Below are 20,528 nucleotides of genomic sequence, written 5' to 3'. Positions count from 1 at the left end.
GTTTAATGCGGTTTCTCGAGTGTTTTTGCTGTAACGAACAATTCCTGAAAATGATGCAAAAAAACTAATCTCCTTATACCCGTAGGTCGTGGACATTGTGTCCCGCCGGACGCTGGGCCCACAGGAGATTGGAGAAATTTGCTTCCGCACTCCCACTGTCATGCGTGGCTACTATAAGCGGCCAAAAGAAACAGCGGAGTTCTTCGAAGGTGATGGCTGGTGTAGGACAGGTTGGTGTGACACATATTCTGCTAGTTAACCAGTGCGGGAATCTGCAGCCTCAAATGAAAATGTGTTATTCCGAAGACTGCACCCGCCGTGGTTCGTCAGTCACTGGGTGTTGCACTGCTGAGCAGGAGGAGGTCACATGTTTCTTCTGTTTTTTGTAGAGTAAACACACTTTATTCAAGGTTTAAAAAGAAATGTACAAAGCAATGTTTGTACGCATAACTTAAAAGCTAGTAGCTGGTCCAGTATCGACTATCATCATCATCATCATCATCATCATCATCATCATCATCATCAGCCTATTTTTATGTCCACTGCAGGACGAAGGACTCTCCCTGCGATCTCCAATTACCCCTGTCTTGCGCTAGCGTTTCCCAACTTGCGCCTGCGAATTTCCTAACCTCATCATCGCACCTGACTTTCTGCCGTCCTCGACTGCGCTTCCCTTCTCTTGGTATCCATTCTGTAACCCTAATGGTCCACCGGTTATCCATCCTACGCATTACATGGCCTGCCCAGCTCCATTTCTTCCGCTTAATGTCAACTAGAATATCGTCTACCCCCGTTTGTTCTCTGATCCACACCGCTCTCTTCCTGTCTCTTAACGTTACTCCTAAGATTTTTCGTTCCATCGCTCTTTGTGCGGTCCTTAACTTGTTCTCGAGCTTCTTTGTTAACCTCCAAGTTTCTGCCCCATATGTTAGCACCGGTAGAATGCAATGATTGTACTTTTCTTTTCAGCGACAGTGGTAAGCTCCCAGTCAGAATTTGGCAATGCCTGCCGTATGTACTCCAACCCAATTTTATTCTTCTGTAAATTTCTTTCTCATGATCAGGGTCCCCTGTGAGTAATTGACCTAGGTAAACGTACTCCTTTACAGACTCTAGAGGCTGACTGGCGATCCTGAATTCTTGTTCCCTTGCCAGGCTATTGAACATTATCTTTGTCTTCTGCATATTCATCTTCAACCCAATTCTTGCACTTTCTCGATGAAGGTCCTCAATCATTTGTTGTAATTCCTCTCCATTGTTGCTCAATAGGACAATGTCATCTGCAAACCGAAGGTTGCTGAGATATTCGCCGTCGATCCTCGCTCCTAATCCTTCCCAGTCTAAGAGCTTGAATACTTCTTCTAAGCATGCAGTGAATAGCATTGGAGAGATTGTGTCTCCTTGCCTGACCCCTTTCTTGATAGGTATCTTTCTACTTTTCTTGTGGAGAACCAAGGTAGCTGTGGAATCCTTGTAGATATTTGCTAAGATATTCACGTATGCCTCCTCTACTCCTTGATTACGCAATGTCTCTATGACTGCTGGTATCTCTACTGAATCGAATGCCTTTTCATAATCTATGAAAGCCATATAGAGAGGTTGATTGTACTCCGCAGATTTCTCGATTACCTGATTGATGGCATGGATATGGTCCATCGTAGAATATCCCTTCCTGAAGCCAGCCTGTTCTCTTGGTTGACTGAAGTCAAGTGTTGTCCTGTTTCTATTGGTAATTATCTTGGTGAATATTTTATACAATACTGAAAGCAAGCTAATGGGTCTGTAATTCTTCAATTCTTTAACGTCTCCCTTCTTATGGATAACATATAATGTTGGCGTTCCTCCAGCTCTCTGGTACACTTGAAGTTGTGAGGCATTGTGTATAAAGGGCCGCAAGCTTTTCAAGCATGATACCTCCTCCATCTTTGATTAAATCTACTGTTATTCCATCTTCTCCAGGCGCTTTTCCCCTGGTCATGTCTTTCAAGGCCCTTCTAACTTCATCGCTAGTTATAGAAGGTGAAGTTAGAAGGGCCTTGAAAGACATGACTATGAAAGTATCGACTATGCATACAGGTTATGCGCGCTTAGATAACGCAAGAAACGTTGAGATGCAACTTGCCTTCACATGTTGACCTGATGTAAAGCTTAAAAACACACTAGTACAAACTCTAACAGCCACGACTGCGTAATTGGTGCATTTCAACATACAGTACTCCGGAAACAAACATTTCGCATCATCGAAATGATATAAAAAAACGAGAGAGAGAGAGAGAGAGAGAAAGCAAAGAAAACACAAAAATCCCAGCATTAACAATCAATTTCAACATTCAATTTCAACAAGCTGTATATTAACAGGAAGTGCTATGTTTACTGTCATACTGCCCGCCAAGTGCGTGAAATGGATCCTTCTGATGGCAGAACTGCCAACCGTACTAACATATCCACTGCGTGTCTTAGCAATTCCCGTGCGCCACAGTTATAGCCACTCCATGCTACTAAGGAAAAACCGGTCTCCGTCCTGCATTCGAACATACGCAGTGTATGCAATAAGCGCGATCAGCTGTCCGCAGTTATCGATACATGCGAAGCCGATATTGTAGTGCTAACCGAGACATGGCTTTCGAGTAAAATTACTGACAGCGAAATATTGGCATGTCACAGCAGCTACAAAATCTTTCGATGCGATCGTTAACCGCGCACTGGTGGCGGTGTACTGATAGCTGTCCGTGACGGGATTATCAGTAGCAACATAGCACTTTTGTCGCCTCTTGAATTAGTATGCGCGCATATACGCGCAGGGCACAGGGACTTCATCTTTTGTGTGTGTTACCGGTCGCCCACTTCATCTAACGCATTTTGTTCAGACTGTCATCATGCACTCAGTAATCTAACCGTAACATTTCCTTTGTATCCGTTATTGATCCTAGGCGACTTCAACTACCCTACTATTAAGTGGTGTGATGATTTTCCTCAGCAATCAATAGTTCGTCCGAATGCTCATCTTTCATCAATATTAGTTTAGACTTTAACTTAACGCAGCTCACCCTTAAACCGACTTGATGCACAACACTTTCTGCTAACATCTTGGATTTAATCCTCACGACAGCACCACATCTTGTTTCCGCTATGACTTAATTGCCAGGTCTAAGTGATCATTGTAAAATGCAGTTAGGCTTACGTGCTTCTGTTCCATCTGTTAAATCGTCTAAACAAATTCGCGATTATAAAAATGCTGACTTTGGTTCCATTAACCTGGCTTTAGAAATGTTTATCACTGACTATTTTCCGAACTTCCACTCAAGAACCGTTGAAGAAAATTGGTGCCTATTTAAAAAGGAAGTACTGTCACTCATTCAGTGCTTCATTCCAATTACACGTGTCACTTCTAACTCGCATGCACCATGGTTCAATGCAGGTCTTAAACGTCTGCTAAATAAAAAGAGACTTTTTCGGCGCACCAAGAAAGCTAATAGTGCAGAGCACTGGCACGCCTATGTCACTGCTGACTGCGAATACAAGCAAGCTATCGCACTTTCTAAGAGCGAATTTTATCACGTTACCCTGTCTTCAATTTTTTATGATAACTCGTGAAAATTCTGGAATATAGTCAGGGACAAGAAGTCATCTTCGATTGAATTGTGTGATGCAAATGGTGTTTCTATACCCCCCCCCATGACTGCTGCGAAGCATTAAACAATGTATTCGTGTCATTTTTCTCTGCTACATCGCCCCATGTTTATCCTGACATCTCGTTTCCTGATTACATTCCCATGAACCCTATCTCTTTTGATGCTGTTGGTATTGCTAGTTTGATTACAAAGCTAAAAATATCTTGTGCAGGAATTGATCATATCAATTCCAAATTTCTTAAAAACACGGTGACGTATTCTTCGTTAATACTATCGCACATTGTTGCTCAGTAACTAGAATCACCCACCTTGCCCAGTGATTGGAAAGGAGGAAAGGTGGTTCCACTGCACAAATCAGGTCCCACTGATTCTCTATTTAATTATAGGCCCATATCATTAACCAGCGAACCCCGTAAGCTCATGGAGCATGTCATTTACTCGCGTCTTATCGCTTTTCTGGAAACAATTTTTTTACTAACTGTCAGCATGGTTTTAGAAAATGTTTTTCATTTGACACCCGCCTCTTGGTTTTTACTAAGGATTTATTTAGTGCTGTGGACAAGGGACTAACAATCGATTGTATATTCTTGGAATTCGTGAAGGCTTTCGACTCAATGTCTCACAAATTGATTTTCCATAAGCTGCGTAATCTTAATCTCGATACTCATATCTTGCGCTGGATTGAATGTTTCCTTTGTAATCGCTTCCAATGTGTATCTGCTAAGGGTCATGACTCTTCCATTGCTTTTGTGCAGTCTGGATTACCTCAGGAGTCTGTTCTGGGTCCACTACTCTTTCTGATATTTAATAACGACCTTCCCATGTTTCTTACTTCTTCTATAAAACTTTTATAAACGATGACTGCGTAGTTTACCGCGTCATCACTAACGCCTTTGATCATGCTGCCCTGCAGTCAGACCTCACAGCCATATCTTCTTGGTGTTCCGATGCTTGAATGACCGGTAATATTAATAAATGTAAAAGCATGCGTCTCTCACGGACTTCCTCTTGTCCTGTTTCTTTTTACTATACCCTCAATAACACACCATTAGCCTCTGTAGAAAGTTACAAATATCTCGGTATACATATCACTAGTAATCTCTCATGGAACGTGCATCTTCAATACATATTTATTAGCGCTAACCGCATGCTCGGTTTAATACGTCGTAATTTTTCCAGTGCGACTGTTCACGTTAAATCACAACTTTATAAAAGATTAGTTCGTCCCAAGCTCGAATATGCCTGCTCCACCTGGGACCCTGGTCAATCTAATCTAACAAATCTTCTAGAATCACTTCAGAACAGGGCCGCCCGTTTCATCTTATCAAATTATGCGCGCCACGCAAGCGTATCATCAATGAAACTGACGCTTGGTTTGCCAGACCTCGCAGTACGTCGTAAGTTTATGCGCTTGTGCCTCTTTCATAAGATCTACTACACTAATCCTGTTCTTAAAGATGAGTTGTTCTTTCACCCATCCTATATCTCACCTCGCATCGATCACCAAATAAAGGTGGGGATACCACGATGCAAATCCACCTATTACTTTTACTCATTTATACCACGCACTGACGACGACCGGAACCACCTTCCCGCCTCCATCGCTGCTATCTGCGACACCATTAATTGCAAAAAGGTTGCCAATGACTTCATATGTACTCACTACTCCTCTCTGTAATGCCCTCGGGCCTTGTGAAGAGTATTTAAATAAATAAATAAATAAATAAATAAATAAATAAAGCAAAGAAAACACAAACATCCAACAGTAACAAGAAATTTAAACATTATGTTTTGTTATATAAGTAATCCAATTTACAACTTACAAAAATTTACAGCTTTTCAAACACGTTTGTACTTGGTAGGCACAATGAGTTGCTGCTAATATGCGTAATCCCAGATTCTGGGAGATGCAGTAAACGCGATAAGTATGTTATATATGTGAGTCCCCAAGATTCAATTCAATAGTTAATGTGGGAGTGACTGAACGAAAAGTACAAAGAACTAAGCACAAAAGACCGATTATGCTTTTTGGATTTTGTCAGAGTGTAGCACCCAAACCATAATTTCCTACATACATCGTTTACATGTGTTTCCAATGGAAATGACTGCAGAAAAGAATTCCTAAGTGTTTGATTGATTCTCTGCCACAGCGGCCGTATTCTGATGGGAGTTGATTACAAAAACGCCAGTGTACCATGCTTTAAGTGAACGTTAAAGAACCGGGGTTATTCAATATTACCCACTTTAATAAATGCCAGTTGGGCCAACTTAACCGAGAGCGCTGCACTACGGTGTCCCTCACATCTGAGTGTGAAGTGTTGAAACGTTAAACACGACATCCTTTTCATCCAAAACTGCGAGTAAAGGACGATTCCTTTTTCGTTAATTACAGCTGTAGGCCACCTAGAGTTAATACCCAAAAAGTTACCTACAGATTCGTAAGTCCTTTTCCTAAACTCATTCTTTGTTTCCTACCTCTCTAACTTCAAAACTCCTCGCTAGCGCGGCGATGGACATTTAAAATGTGTAATAGACGAGTGCACCAGAGTCGGGGAACAACAGAGTATGTATTACTTCATGGTAATAAATCTACTACAAACATAACTTATACAATTTAGTTTAAGTGTACATAACCAAGAAATGTCTAAATTCATGTGCAATCGTTAAGCCGCATCAATCATTTACCTGAAGACACCGTGAACAACCTTTTCCCATTCACTTTTCTACGGAGTTCTGCAGTTCTGGTCAGTGTTTCACTGTATAGTCAGTCTTCATTTCTGCAGCTTCTAATTTCATACGACTAGATTGCGTGGATTCAGTATACCAGTTATCATCGGCACTCACGTTAACGGTTGTTCGCGCCGGTATGTAACTCTGAACCAATTGTCTTGCTTTGTTGCCAGTCTCACCAAGACGCTCAATTACACAGCCCGCACGTATCGCTGATGCAGGATTTCTGAGATGGTTGTCACTGTATCGTACATAAACCTATGCCAGGCAAAACGGCAAAGTGGCATACCTGAAATAAAATGGGTGTAATGCAACTTTTCCCACTTTTTCTATATAGCCTTCACAGGCCACTGGACAAGAACTCGAAATAAATGGTGGGAATATAAATCTTCGCATTTAACTATATAAGTTAGTTATGATACTTGTCCCATTTTATCTGCTTGAAGAGACAGTTGCTTCATTAGAATATAAGTACGAATTGGCTGAGCAGCGTGCCGTAAAGTTGGGTCCTGAACTTTGCCCGGAGTTCTCACGACCCACCGCGATGGTTTTGTGGATGTCTCATCCTGCGGAGCACGAGGAGACCAGTTCGATTACAGCCTCCGCATTCACATTCCTCTGACGGCAGAAAGTGAAAGCGCTCGGGTATTGCGCAATTGGATTGCGCGTCAATGTCTCCAAGGTGGTCAAAATTTATCCGGAGATCCGCGCATTCTTTTATCTTGTGAACCAGTTCTCGCTATGGAAAGCCCATAGTTTATATTTCAAGCTTCAAGAGAGCCAAGATTGCACCTTCGTCGCAACTTCGAGGTCTAAACCTTTTTCGTTAAGGTCGCAGGAAATTCTGTGTCGGCGTGCGGCGTCCGCGGCCAGGAAAATCATGCCGAACCAACCCTGACCACGCAGGCTCTCCGCGTGGCGCAAAGGCGCTGGCGAACTAATTGGATTTCTCAAAGCAAACTATGACAGAAAAATTATAAAGTACTACTTAGCCACAACCCACAGGCATAATAGCGTCGGGTTGTAAATTTAATATACGAGGAAACATAATTCTGTTACGCGGAAACTCGAACGCAAACCCCTTATCCAGTATTTCTACCATTAATACAGCGGCGCGCCCCAGTCGGTGGTCCTTGCAAAAACGACACCCCGAGGGCCCTCGCCTCTTAGGCAACGACGCGCCGAGGCGAAGGTGCACAGAAAAGAAAGCAGTAGTTGCCGGGAAGCCTGGCAAACAGTCGGGGATCTTTGAATGATATCGCGTTCTACTCCTTAAGGCGAAGCGTAAGTGGCCTCCAATTTTTTTTTTTGCCTTACAGCTTCACCCACACGAGCTTGGTTGAGAAGCCAGCGTCACATATGGGACCCTCACTAATTCCCTGAACAAATCCTACAATAACCTTGATCAGCGCAGCTTTGACCCAGAAGGTTTCACGTTTGAATAGAGCACGGCATTCCAACTGCTCATCACGCCAGTTTTAAATTCGAAGCACAGTGTCATAAATGGGGGAAATCCCTTATTACAGGGGCATCGGCGGCCTGCAGGGTTTTTGGTCTGTTTCTACACCACACACCGAAGCGCATGGGGATGGAACTCTCCTAGGCTTATCCGTACTTGGCTTATCCGTGTCCATGGAAACAGGGATCATGATGGTTGAACCAATGCCAAGTATAAGGACCTTTAAGACCCCTTTGAATAGTTTTTGTGCAATATGCAAGTACGTTCGAAATATCCCGATTTTACAGTTCTGTGCGCGATATAGGCAATTGCTTGGAAGAGAAGACACAAAAAAGAAGCATGTTGCACATCCCTCGCTGCAGCTATATACAATAGAGATCTGTGTTTCGAGAATACGCCTTTGAGGGACAGTTATCGTCCCGTGTCATTTTTTGTGTGTGGTTGCTTGCTTCGCGCTAAACATATTGTCAGCAAGAGAACATGCACTAGCCAACGCAACTACAAGTCCCATTCAATATCGTCTCGTTCGAGCTTGAAAAGTAGTCGAGTTTAGTCACCGAATAGGGTAATAAAAGATATAGTGATCTGGCAACTGTGCCGTGCACAATATCTTTGTCGCGCCGAAACACTATATTCACCAGGTACAAAAGCAGGCAGAAGTAACTGTAGCGATTGCGAGATATACGTTATCTTCCTCAGCAGAATGCTGCAGCAGAAACTAGGCTTCGTCGAAGCGGTGTTTGTTCTAACGAATGCGTAGGCGTCTCTAAATATAGCACGGAAAATACCGATAGATGAAAAATACGACACTGGGGATACAGGAAACTATTTTGTGCCAGAGGTTAAAAAATGTTGCGCTATAGACGGGCATCATTGTGGCAAAACGTTTGGAATTGTAGTGCCTCGTATGATGGCTTCTTCCTGCAAAGAACGTTTTTTTTTTCGTAATCAAGATATCTGGCTGCCTCTGACGGGCCAAATGAACACTTTGACCATAAGAGGCGCGAGGTGTGTAGTGAAGGACTCTGTAGCAGTTTTTAATGCGAATTCCTTAATTGTGTTACGATTATCTTAGAGCTACGATGCCCCGACCACGTGTAGTCAATCTGATTCACTTTGAGCAGCCATGCTCGGACCACATGCAAATGCATGGTAATCGGCGTGCTTAACGATCTCGCTCGTCAACATGAATAGACGTGTCAGTCGCACGGGTCTGAGACGAAACCTGTCGTGCCGCCCTGCATCCCTTCCTCCCCCGCTGAGGACGTTCTCCCCGCTACGGTCACCCACCATCTATACTTCGTCTGGTTTGCCCCATGTCCGGTAGTGGGGGAGAGGAGAGGGGGGATAGTGCCCGGATAGTGGAAGGTATAAGAAAGCCAGCCAGCAGCCACGTGGAGAGCACTTTTGCATCGCCCTAGCGTGCAGGTGCATGCACGCTGAACGTTTCTTGTATGTTTTTTTTAGCACACCGCTCAATCGTAACCAAGTATTAAACGTCTGTTATTTGTTCTTACGTCACCTCGTCTTCCCTGCCGGACCCTCTCTGATGGTCCACCTGGTTAGAGCTCCAAGCAGACGTTGGTGAAGGTTCCCAAAACCCGGCCCGTAACAATTGCCTCATCAGACGGTAACCTTGAATACGCGGCGTGGGGTACACGGAAAGTCATGTGAGCGCTTCTCGCGCAGAGGCGCACTCGTGCCAATGCTCGCGAGTTCGTCGTCGTCTTCTTCCAGAGGTGGCTCCTATGCCGCTAATCATGCTAAAAAAGGCAACATTAATTAAGATAGTCAATGCAAGCACTCGAACCCACGACCTTCGGTGTTAAGGCGAAGTTAATTAAGGCACAGTAAATTATATAGAGTTAACTCCGGCACTCACACCCTCGACCTTTCATGGGAGTCGAACCCACGAGCTTTGGTGGTAATTAGGGCGATGTTAATTAAGGCCCTCACCCCCACGACCTTTGGTGGGAGAAAAGTAGTAAGAAGTAACAACGCATTCGAATGACAATGTCAAGTAATTTAATTAATTTATGTTGAGCCCACAGGCTTTCGCCTTCACCCCTTTGGCATATGCTAAAGTGACTGCCAATGTTTTAGCTACAACTATGACGATGGTGATGTTACAGCCCTGCTTTCACTCGGTTAAACTATTTCAGGTGACGCTGGCTACTACGATGAAAATGGCCGGTTCCACTTCGTGCAGCGTTTGAAGGAGATGATCAAATGCATGGACAACCAGGTGGTACCCGCGGAACTCGAAGGACTGCTACTACAGGAATACTCTGGAGACATATCTGAAGTTGCAGTGGTGGGACTCGAGCACGCCGAGCTCGGACAGGCCCCCGCGGCTGCAGTCGTGCTCAAGGCGACACCCGGTAGCGATGTACTCGCCAAAATGGCAGATAAGATGAAGGCTACCATAGCAGGTATATTGCATGAAGTCTACCTCTTTGATGAGAAAGCGCAGGAGAGATAGCACACTATATATATATGAACAAACATACCCACCGAGATACCGAGCGTCCCAGCAGCAGCATGCTCGCCAAGCCCGGGTAGATCGGCAAAAAACCTTCACTTTAAAAACTTTCACATCAATAAAAAATAAAAAATGCAAACCAAGAAAAGTAACCTAATCCTTGGCAAATAAAAATAACCCAGAGGGCTGAATTAGCGATATACAGCCTAAAAAATGGCTGCTTCGAACTTCGGGCTCTCCAGTGTGAGCGTTACCAGCCTGCTTAGAGCATCAGAAGCCTCTTGCAGAAAAAATCGACACCAAGGCCAGATGGGATCCAGTGCGATATCGAAGAAGCTGCTTCGGCATTTACGAGGATATGATTGTCACTCGAGCCGAACGCCCGTTATGACCAAACTGTGTAATGATATTATCAATGCTCATTATCAAGGACAGCAGATTGAGTTAGTTCATGCCTGCTTAAGGGCATATTGCAACCCAACGGCACAAGCACGATAAAAGACAGTGACAGGATAAGGGACTCTTTCTTGGTATCTTTCGTCGTGGTTGTTTGCTTGGGCTATTTGCTTGACCTCAGCGAATAATGGTTTCCGGGATGTTATGCGGCATCGGCCGTCACAGCCGAGCTTTGGTGTAACAGAATGCAAAAAATTATTCTGTACTGTGGCTAAAATGCAGTTTGAAGGCCCATAGTGGCCAAAATTATCACAGACCACTCTTCTATTTCAGGCAGGGCGTGAAACCCCGTCAATTGTTAGAATTATCACTAGCGTTCAATCTACGCGGATTCGTGGCAGTGGTGTTCAGCAATCACTTTGAATAGACCCACACCTCCTCTGTCGAGTGCAAAAATTTGGAAGAAAAAAAATGTTTCACTAAGCGTCAGACGCATTCCCGCGTGCTGGTTAATTTCCCTAAGCCCCTAATAAAGGACACTAGGTGTCCTGCCGACGATGACATTATAATCGTCGTATCTCGCACTCGACACCAAACCGCAACTTTGGTGGTCGACTCCGATTAAGCGGTGCCGCAGCACTGGTTACGCCTCGCAGGCGGATGCGGCGTGCACAAAGCCGTTGCTGGAGGTTGGCCTTAAATGCTTGTACCAGTAGACCACATGGTCGATCGGGAATGAGATCACGTGCACGGGCTGGACTCATGGCCACGTGCTTGAAGTGGGGTTTCAGTCCACGAGTGATCGGTCAGAAACTACCGCGAACGCATACCAAGTGCGCGTGTGCGCTTACGGACAAACGGCGTAAGCTCACGTGTGGGCTTGAAGCCAGCAAAGCTCCGAACTGATTTTGCTGAGCACTGTCTAAACTTAAGCGGCAAGAATCGAGGTCACGTGTGATATATCTGCACGTCGCAAGGATACGCGACCTACATCGGGCTGCGCGATGGGTGTACACCAAATGCACCTGTGGTGCCGGCCACTATGAAATTTTAAGTAAAGATTATGTGAATGAAACGCTACCCTTAGCGAGAGTGTGTAAACAAGTTTTCTGCGGTGCTTGGTGCTCTAAAAAAACTACAAAATTCCTATTACCGCCGCATGCGATTCGCTGGCAATTATCGTGATCAGGTCCGAAAACTTTTTCTGCTTGTGTTCCAAGTCGGCAGCCATTGATTACAATATTTTGCATAGGAGTCGGAGCGCAGTCGGGGCTTCAGTGAGTAGCTATAAGCTTGCATCATTAAGGCCCACACCAAGTAAAGCATTCGAAAAAGAAATCGGACCTTACATGACTAAATACGGTTGTTACCATTACGTCTCCAAAATGCGTTACCAACAAGCCCCATTGCTACCCTCGTAAACTTTATTACACCGGGGCTGCCTAATCATATACGTCAAATGAGTTTGGATGAATCCCTATCGGTATGCATTATGAAAGCATTGAAACTTAGCTTCCCCTTTGGAGGTGCTTATTTCTTTCAGTTTTCTATGCTATGTTTTTACGAACAAGTTCCACGCTAAAAAAGCTTAGTGCCTCACGTTCTCCACAGCGAGGGTGATACTAAATGTATATATGTATATATATATAGAGAGAGAGAAGAACTTTATTTATTTCCGGCAGATTGCTGGGCTGGGTTCCCACCTAGGAGCCAGCGGAGAGACCGTGTTTCCCGGCACCTTCCTCGGCCAGCTGGATAGCCCACAGTTGCTGGTCCAGGCCTGAACTGAGCAACGCAGTCCCCCAACGCGCCCGAAGGCCCTCATTGGAGGCCGCGACCCCAGTATTGCTGATTAATGCTGGACATGCCCATAGAATGTGATCTAGTGTGGCTCTGGTGTTACAATACTGGCATAGATTGGTTGTATATAATTCGGGGTATATATGGTTCATGATGACAGGGTTCGTGTATGTTCGTGTTTGTAGCTGCCGCCATTGAACGGACTGGGCCTATTCAGCTTGGGGCTGAGGTGGTGGATACTCACGCCTTTGCATTCGATGATGTTGAGTAATGTCACAGAATTTAGTGAGCCGATCGTCCCATTCCCACACCACCGCGGAGGTGTCCGTTCGAGTGGCTGCTTCTTCGAATGCGGCTCGGAACGTGAGACCTCGAACCACGTTGTGCGCCACCTGGTTTGGACTGAACTCCGGCTGATCAAGAGGTGTGTGGGCTGGGATACTAAATATAGTGTGAGCGCATTTTGTGCATATCGCCGTCGTCATCTGTACATACTACTCATCATCTTGTGTGAGCGCTATTTGTGCACATCGTCGTCGTCATTTGTACATACGACTCATCATCATCTTTTGTCTCGTGCGCTGCTTTGTGTCTGACTCGGGCGGCATGCTCGGAAATAAAGGCATCGCATCGGCCGACGTCTCACAAGTGGTGGAGAGTGCTTGGATTCCCACGTCCTCTTACTTTCCCGATTCCCCTGGAGCTCCGATCCGGTCGTAGTTTGCTCTCGCCTACCACGGTGATGGCAGAAACCAACACGTCCGCCAGTGCTGCTACCACCTCTGCTCAGCCGGCTGGGCCTACCTGGACGGTGAACACCAAACACCGAGATCCTCCCGTCTTTGCCGGCCTCCGCGGCGACGACGTCGAAGATTGGCTCGATCACTACAACAGAGCCAGCGACGTCAATCATTGCGACGACACGCACAAATTGCGGTATGTCGCTTTTTACTTAACCGAAGACATGGTTTTTTAACCACGAAAGTGACTTTTCGGACTGGCCATCATTCACCCAGCAATTTCGCCAGATATTTGGCATGTCCTCTGGACGCTCCGAAGTCGCGAAACAGAAGCTGGCAACGCGCATACAAGAACGGGACGAGTCCTATACATCCTACATTGAGGACGTCCTCGCTCTCTGCCGCCGCGCACAGAGTGACATGGCGGAAGCTGACCGCGTTCGCCACATACTGAAGGGCATCAGCAGGGTCGCATTTATGCTCTCGTCATGCAGAACCCAAACTGCGCTGGGGATATTATCACGGCCTGCCAGCGTCTAGACACGCTCCAGTCTATTCGCCTGCCACGCGCCTCTTGCGACCCTCATCTCAGTGGTGATGCTGAACTGCGAGCCCTGATACGCACTCTCATCAGGGAGGAACTTCACGGCCATCCTTCTGGACCGGCGACGCTTGCAACCGTTCGCCCCGCTCCTCCTGAACTGCGTGACATCATCAAGGACGAACTGGCGTCGATGACAAACGTCCAAATGGACAAGTCTACTGCACCATTTCATCCGCCAAGTTATGCCGAAATTGCCTCCCGGCCTCCCTCGACCGTTCAGTCTCCACCTGCCGAAGCTTACCGCGACCCCCTAGCTTCGCTGGCAGCGAATACTCTTGCACAGCCGTACTACTCTCCGTGGCGGTGGTCGCGCCCTGCTTGTTTCTACTGCGGTATTCGCGGCCACATTTCTCGCTTCTGCCGTCGGCGTCAGCAAGATGAAAGGCGGGGCTATGCTACCTTTGAGCGAGACAGCGCAGCTAGGTTTGACTCCTATGTTCCCGGGCGTCACCCAGGTGAAAGCCGAGGCTACGACACCTTTGAGCGAGACAGGATACCAGGGCTAGATTCGTACGTTCCCGGACCGTACACAACCTCTTCTGGTCGCTGTCCTTCACCTTCCCAGGGCATGGCTCGAGCATCCCGCTAGCCCCGGCGTCGCTCTCCTTCACCTTACCGCCGTTCCTCATCGCCCTTGCGTGCTGCTTCCCATGTTGTGGACACCCGTTCGGAAAACTAGAGGCTGCAGTTTTCGGAGGACAAACTGCATCGTATCGGACTCTCCCAATTCCTCCTGCTCGCCCCGCCAATTTGCTCTCAGTTTGTGTGGAAGGCGTTTCCGTCGACGCCCTTGTAGATACTGGAGCCGCTCTTTCTGTTATACATCGTGAACTGTGCTTCCGTCTGCGAAAAGTGCAAACGCCGTATGTTAGTCCAGTCCTAAGTGGTGCCAATGACGTTCCCATCTTTCCTACCGGACAGTGCGCAGCTCGCGTCCTGATAGACGGTATTCGTCATCATGTGCAACTTGCGGTGCTTTCTACGTGCGCTAATCAGATGATATTAGGATGGGACTTCCTGTCCGCTGCTTCTGCACTAATTTCGTGCGGCGACCCAAGCATCCACATCAGCGACACCGAGACTTATCCCGTTTCCGATTCCCCGTGTCCCAACCTCATTGCAGCAGCGGATTTTAATAAATATCCAACCAGACGAAGAACGTGTTCTTACCATTGAGTCAACAGACATTGTCGACGGGGACGCATTGGTTGTACCTTCTCAGCGCTGCATTTCTCGAGGACTCGCCATCGCTTCTTGCTTGGTCCGGTTCTCGAGTGGCTATGCCAACCTCACAGGCTTTAATACGACTCCTGAGCCACTACTACTGCCGAAAGGGTCTACTGTCGCCAAGCTCGCCGACGCTGCGCCGGTATATGTCGTCAGTGTTTCACCTGCCACATCTTCCGCGCATTGTACGCCCGCAGAAGGCCACACTAGTGCTATTAAGGCCACCTTGAGTGCAGATCTCAATCCGGCCCAGACGGATGCACTCCTCACCATTTTAATGAAGCATGAAGCTTGTTTTGACGTTTCTTGGCCAGGCCTGGGTCAGACCACTGTAACTACTCATCGAATTGAAACAGATGGCTCTCGCATCATTCGTCGTCGCCCGTACCGTGTGTCACCTTCGGAGCGAAAAGTTATAGAAGAACAAGTGAACGACATGCTGACACGCAACATTATAAGGCGTTCAGCAAGCCCTTGGTCTTCTCCTGTTGTGCTTGTTAAAAAAAATGGTTCTCTTCGCTTTTGCGTCGATTATAGGGCGCTAAACAAAATTACCCGCAAGGATGTTTATCCAATGCCTCGTATTGAGGATGCTTTGGATACCTTACAAGGTGCCAAGTATTTCTCGAGCCTCGACTTGCGCTCCGGATATTGGCAGATTCCAATGCATGAGCACGATAAAGAAAAGACTGCGTTTGCTACACATGATGGCCTTTTCGAGTTTAACGTGATGCCTTTTGGACTGTGCAATGCGCCAGCTACGTTTGAACCTATACAGTACTCCGTGGCTTAAAATGGAAGACATGCCTTTGTTAGTTGGACGACATTGTCATCTTTTGGTCGAGTTTCTCCCAGCACCTACAACGTCTAGACAAAGTTCTGACGTGTCTAGCAAAGGCTGGTCCCCAACTCAATACTAAGAAGTGCCGCTTTGCAAGCCGAAGCATTAAAGTATTGGGCCACGTCGTCAGTAAGCATGGTCCTGATCCCGATAAAATCGCTGCAGTGCTACAATTTCCGCCACCAACCACACTTAAAGAACTCCGCAGCTTTCTAGGACTCGCGTCCTACTTCCGCCGCTTTGTCCGTGACTTCGCCACCATCGCCGCTCCTTTACACAAACTTCTGACTTCGAGCGCATCCTTTGTGTGGTCGGACGACTGTGAAGACGCCTTCCAGACCCTCAAACGACTTCTCACGTAAAGGCCCGTGCTCCGTCATTTCGATGCAACCGCCCCGGCTATTCTACACACTGATGCCAGTGGGCATGGAATTGGCGCTGTCCTGCTGCAGTGGAATCAAAAGTCTGAAGAGCAAGTCGTGGCTTATGCAAGTCGTACTCTTTCTCCTGTTGAGCGCAACTACACAATTACAGAACAGGAAGGCCTCGCCATCTGTGGTCAATACAACAATTTCGACCCTATCTCTACGGCCGCCATTTCACAATTGTGACCGACCATAATGCTCTCTGTTGGTTGTCGTCCCTGAAAAACTTGTCTGGGTGCCTCGGCCGTTGGGTACTGCGCTTGCAGGAATATGACTTCACTGTCACGTATATATCCGGCAAACAACATCAAGATGCCGACGCTATGTCACCCTGCCCGCTGTCTCCAAACGCCCATGCTTCACCTTCAGTCTGCACGTCAAAATCTAGCCACACGTCTCAGCACACGTCCAGTAGCCCGGGACAGGCGGTTGCCTCAGTTGACTTTCTTCCGTCTACTGAGCTCGTCTCACTCCAGCGTACTGACCCATACTGCCGAACGCTGATCGACCGACTTACTGGCTTCGCACGATCCCCCAACAGTCGCTTAAGACGGCAACTTTCGCGTTTTAAGCTTCAGGGTAGAGCGTTATTTCGATTAATCTATACCATCCTTCCGGTAACTGGTGGGTTCCAGTCATACCTCGCTCACTTCGACTCTAAGTATTAGAAGCATTTGACGATGACGCGACGGCTGGCCACTTGGGCTTTCTTAAGACCTACGACCGCATCAAAACGCGTTGTTTCTGGCCGGGCCTTTCCATCTCTGTCGCGAAATACATTAGCTCCTGTGCGTCTTGCCAACACAGAACACGCTCGACATCCCTTCCAGCCGGTCCTCTGCAGCCTCTACCATGCCCGTCCACCCCCTTCGAAATTGTGGGCATAGACTTGTACGGACACCCGCTGGTCACCGCTGGATCGTTACCGCAGTGGATTATCTCACGTGGTACGCTGAGACAGCTGCTCTTCGCTCTGGTACTGCCTCCGAAGTCACCGAGTTTTTCGTGCACGCTATCGTTTTGCGCCACGGCGCACCTCGTGTCCTCCTGAGTGACCGTGGCAAGACGTTCCTTTCGCATGTGCTTCGTGAAGTCCTCCAGGCATCTGACACCACCCATAAGACCACATCAGCGTACCATCCGCAAACAAATGGTCTTACAGAGCGTTTTCATCGAACTTTGTCCGACATGATGTCAATGTATGTTCGACCCGATCGCACCAACTGGAACACCATCCTACCTTTCGTGACGTTAGCGTATAATACTGCCGTCCAACGTACCACCAATTACAGTCCCTTCTTCCTTGTGTACGGTCGTGCGCCGTCTTTCGTCTTGGACACTACACTCCTTTCAGCACCTGCTGCTCCATCCGCGTCTCTTCCTGAAGAATTTGCTGCTCGCATCTCCCGCTGCCATGAAATTGCCCGCGCCAACACCGCTACCATTCAGGACAAAAGGAAAATTCGCTATGATGCGACGCGTCGCGTTACTTCGTTCCGCCCAGGCGACGAAGTTCTTTTGTGGACACCTTTTCGCGCACCGGGCCTCTGTGAAAAGTTTCTCCACAGATATCTTGGCCCCTACACCGTTTTGCAAAGAACTTCGGCCGTTAACTACCGCGTAACTCCTGCCAGCTCAGCTACTGACCGCCGCCGCCGCACTAAGGAAATCGTTCACGTATCTCGCCTGAAACCCGACATTCGGCGTACCTACCCTTTCTAGCTTGCGGTCTTGCTGACCGCTTTCCTGAAGGAGGGGGAAATTAGTGTGAGCGCATTTTGTGCATATCGTCGTCGTCATCTGTACATACGACTCATCATCATCTTTTGTCTCATGCGGTGCGTCGTCTCTGACTCGGGCGGCTGCTCGGAAATAAAGGCATCGCATCGGCCGACGTCTCACAATAGGAATAAGCGCTATTTTAACCGTTTGCGTGTGACATTGTGCTACTCGTTGAGCCTTGCTTATCTACAATGTGTACCTGGACTTCAAATGTTCGGCATAACTTTTACTGAATCCACACTGATAAATCATGAATACAGCGCAATATCTAAAGTTAGATAGTGATAAACCAAAAAAATATAACCAGATGGATACGTAAGTATGAAAATTATTCTACGTCATAAAATTCGTAATGATGGCGTCTACTACCTCCGACGTTTTAGAAAAAGTATTGCGTTTTACGTTAACGTGTTCTGTTGCATTTACTTTAATATGTCAAATACTATTTGCACAAAGTACCTCTCGGCGACGAAGCGCCTAGTAAGTTCTCAGGATAGACACACTTAATTTCGCGCTATGTATGCTGTGCCACTCAAGTCAAACGCTGTCATGACTTGTTTTTTCCCTATAATTCAGTCCTTTATACACGTCTCTTTCTGCAGGAAACTTGGCTGTACACAAGAGGCTATATGGAGGCGTGTTCTTCTTCGAATCCCTACCAAAGACAGAGACGGGGAAAGTCAATAGAACAGCATTGCTTGAACAGTGTGCTGCTTCGTCGCCTTTTTGAAGCAGAAGACTCATCTTTGTGAAATTTACTGGTAATAAAACTGTCGTACAGAATCACGAAAGCAGGTGCTCTATTCTTCGTTAATAATTCATTTTTTTTCAAGCGTCATGAGTTTTTGACGAAGCAATATTTGGCCTGATCATTTATAGGTTTCCCAGAATTTTTATGTATCGCCTGCTGAAGATAGGATAACTCTTGTCCTTAATCTGGCTTATTCGCGGAGGCGCACTATAATAACACTAGAATTCGAAACTCGTATTCCAAGAAATACCAAACGCTTAATAATTAACTTCTTAACTATTCACTTTATTTCACATATTGCATCTTACGAACTAAAGCCGGTGAGTTTGCGAGACGTATTTACTTAAAATGAGTCTCCAGGATGGCCGCAGTTTCGAGATTATAGTTCCCACATTTTGGTGCTAAATACGTGCGCGTTCCAGTAACATTTGTGCCCACATCTGGCAGAGCCGTCTTCGTCGACTCCTCATACCAAATTGTTACGTGCCATGTTGCAACCGAGGCCGGAAACCAGCAACATCGCCGGGTGCAAAAATAAAGTTCTTGAGCCGGTACGTACAAAAAGGAAGAATAGGAAGACGACGTGCGAGAAATTGAGAAGTTCGGAGAGACCTCTCTCAGAAAATCTAACGTTCTAAGTATCGGCGTTCAAATCGTTAATTTCCTCGTTTTTATACACCGAATATAACCACCCCATTCATGGCCAATCCCTCTCTGTGGGTATACGCTACAACCACTCAGGTAAACAACAACGACAGCCTCTGGTCTTTTCATTAAAATAGATGTATAAATGTATACGACTTTAGTATTTCAAGCAAAGTAGCACATAATGAAGAATAATCATACAAACAATATATGATCCTCAATATATGCTTTTCTGCATCCACTTACCATAAAAACAAGAGTTTGTACAAGCATACATGAAGCTTATTCCTATTGGCAATACAGCCTAATTTGAGAATTTGTGTGGCGCGAGACGTGGGCATTTATTTATATATTTATTTATTTTATTTATTTATTATAAATACTTTCAAGGCCCGAAGGCACTACAGAAAGGAGTAGTATGATATTACAAACGTATGCAGTTAAATAACAGATAATGAGTTACAAGGCATTTTCCAAGGCGATCTTGAAACGTTCTGCATCTGCAATGGCAGCAATGGAGGAGGGAAGGTGGTTCCATTCAGTGCTTGTTCTTGGGGCGAAAGAATCATGATATAAGTTAGTGCGACACAATGGCAAGCTTACTTTGAAAAGGTGATCGGTTCTAGCTGAAACGTAGCAAGGCGGTGAAAATAGAGCGTATTTCAACACTTGATTGTAATGGTATATTTTATGAAAAAATTCAGGCGGGAGCACTTGCGACGGAGGGAAAGGTCCGGTAAACTTAATGTTCTTTTCATGGACGTCACGCTAGAATGACGGGAGTAGTTTGACAGGATGAAACGTGCGGCGCGATTCTGAACTGCTTCAAGGGTAATTATAAGGGATGAATGACTAGGGTCCCATATGGCGCATGCGTACTCTAATTTTGAGCGGACGAGGGTTTTATAAAGCATTAACTTAACGGGAGATGGGAGAGTGGAAAAATTACGACGCAAATAACCAAGCATGCGGCTCGCATTGCTAGTCCCATATTCAATATGAATATCCCAGAAC

At 46.3% G+C, this 20,528-nt stretch overlaps 1 protein-coding gene across 1 annotated transcript in view; it reads left to right on the top strand.

Moving 5' to 3' along the window:
• LOC119450781 (uncharacterized) overlaps positions 1-18,901 on the top strand; it is a 72,712-nt gene extending 53,811 nt beyond the window's left edge. The window contains exons 7-9 of the mRNA XM_037714285.2: positions 86-230; positions 9,984-10,253; positions 18,721-18,901. Coding sequence (XP_037570213.1) covers positions 86-230; positions 9,984-10,253; positions 18,721-18,848 — 543 coding nt within the window. The 3' untranslated portion in view covers positions 18,849-18,901. The remainder of the gene's footprint in view (positions 1-85; positions 231-9,983; positions 10,254-18,720) is intronic.
• Positions 18,902-20,528: the final 1,627 nt, after the last annotated feature.

The sequence above is a fragment of the Dermacentor silvarum genome, chromosome 4 (genome assembly GCF_013339745.2).
Source record: "Dermacentor silvarum isolate Dsil-2018 chromosome 4, BIME_Dsil_1.4, whole genome shotgun sequence".
Lineage (NCBI taxonomy): Eukaryota > Metazoa > Arthropoda > Arachnida > Ixodida > Ixodidae > Dermacentor > Dermacentor silvarum.
Note: the sequence above shows the minus strand (reverse complement) of the source record. Positions and strands in the feature narration are given on the sequence as shown.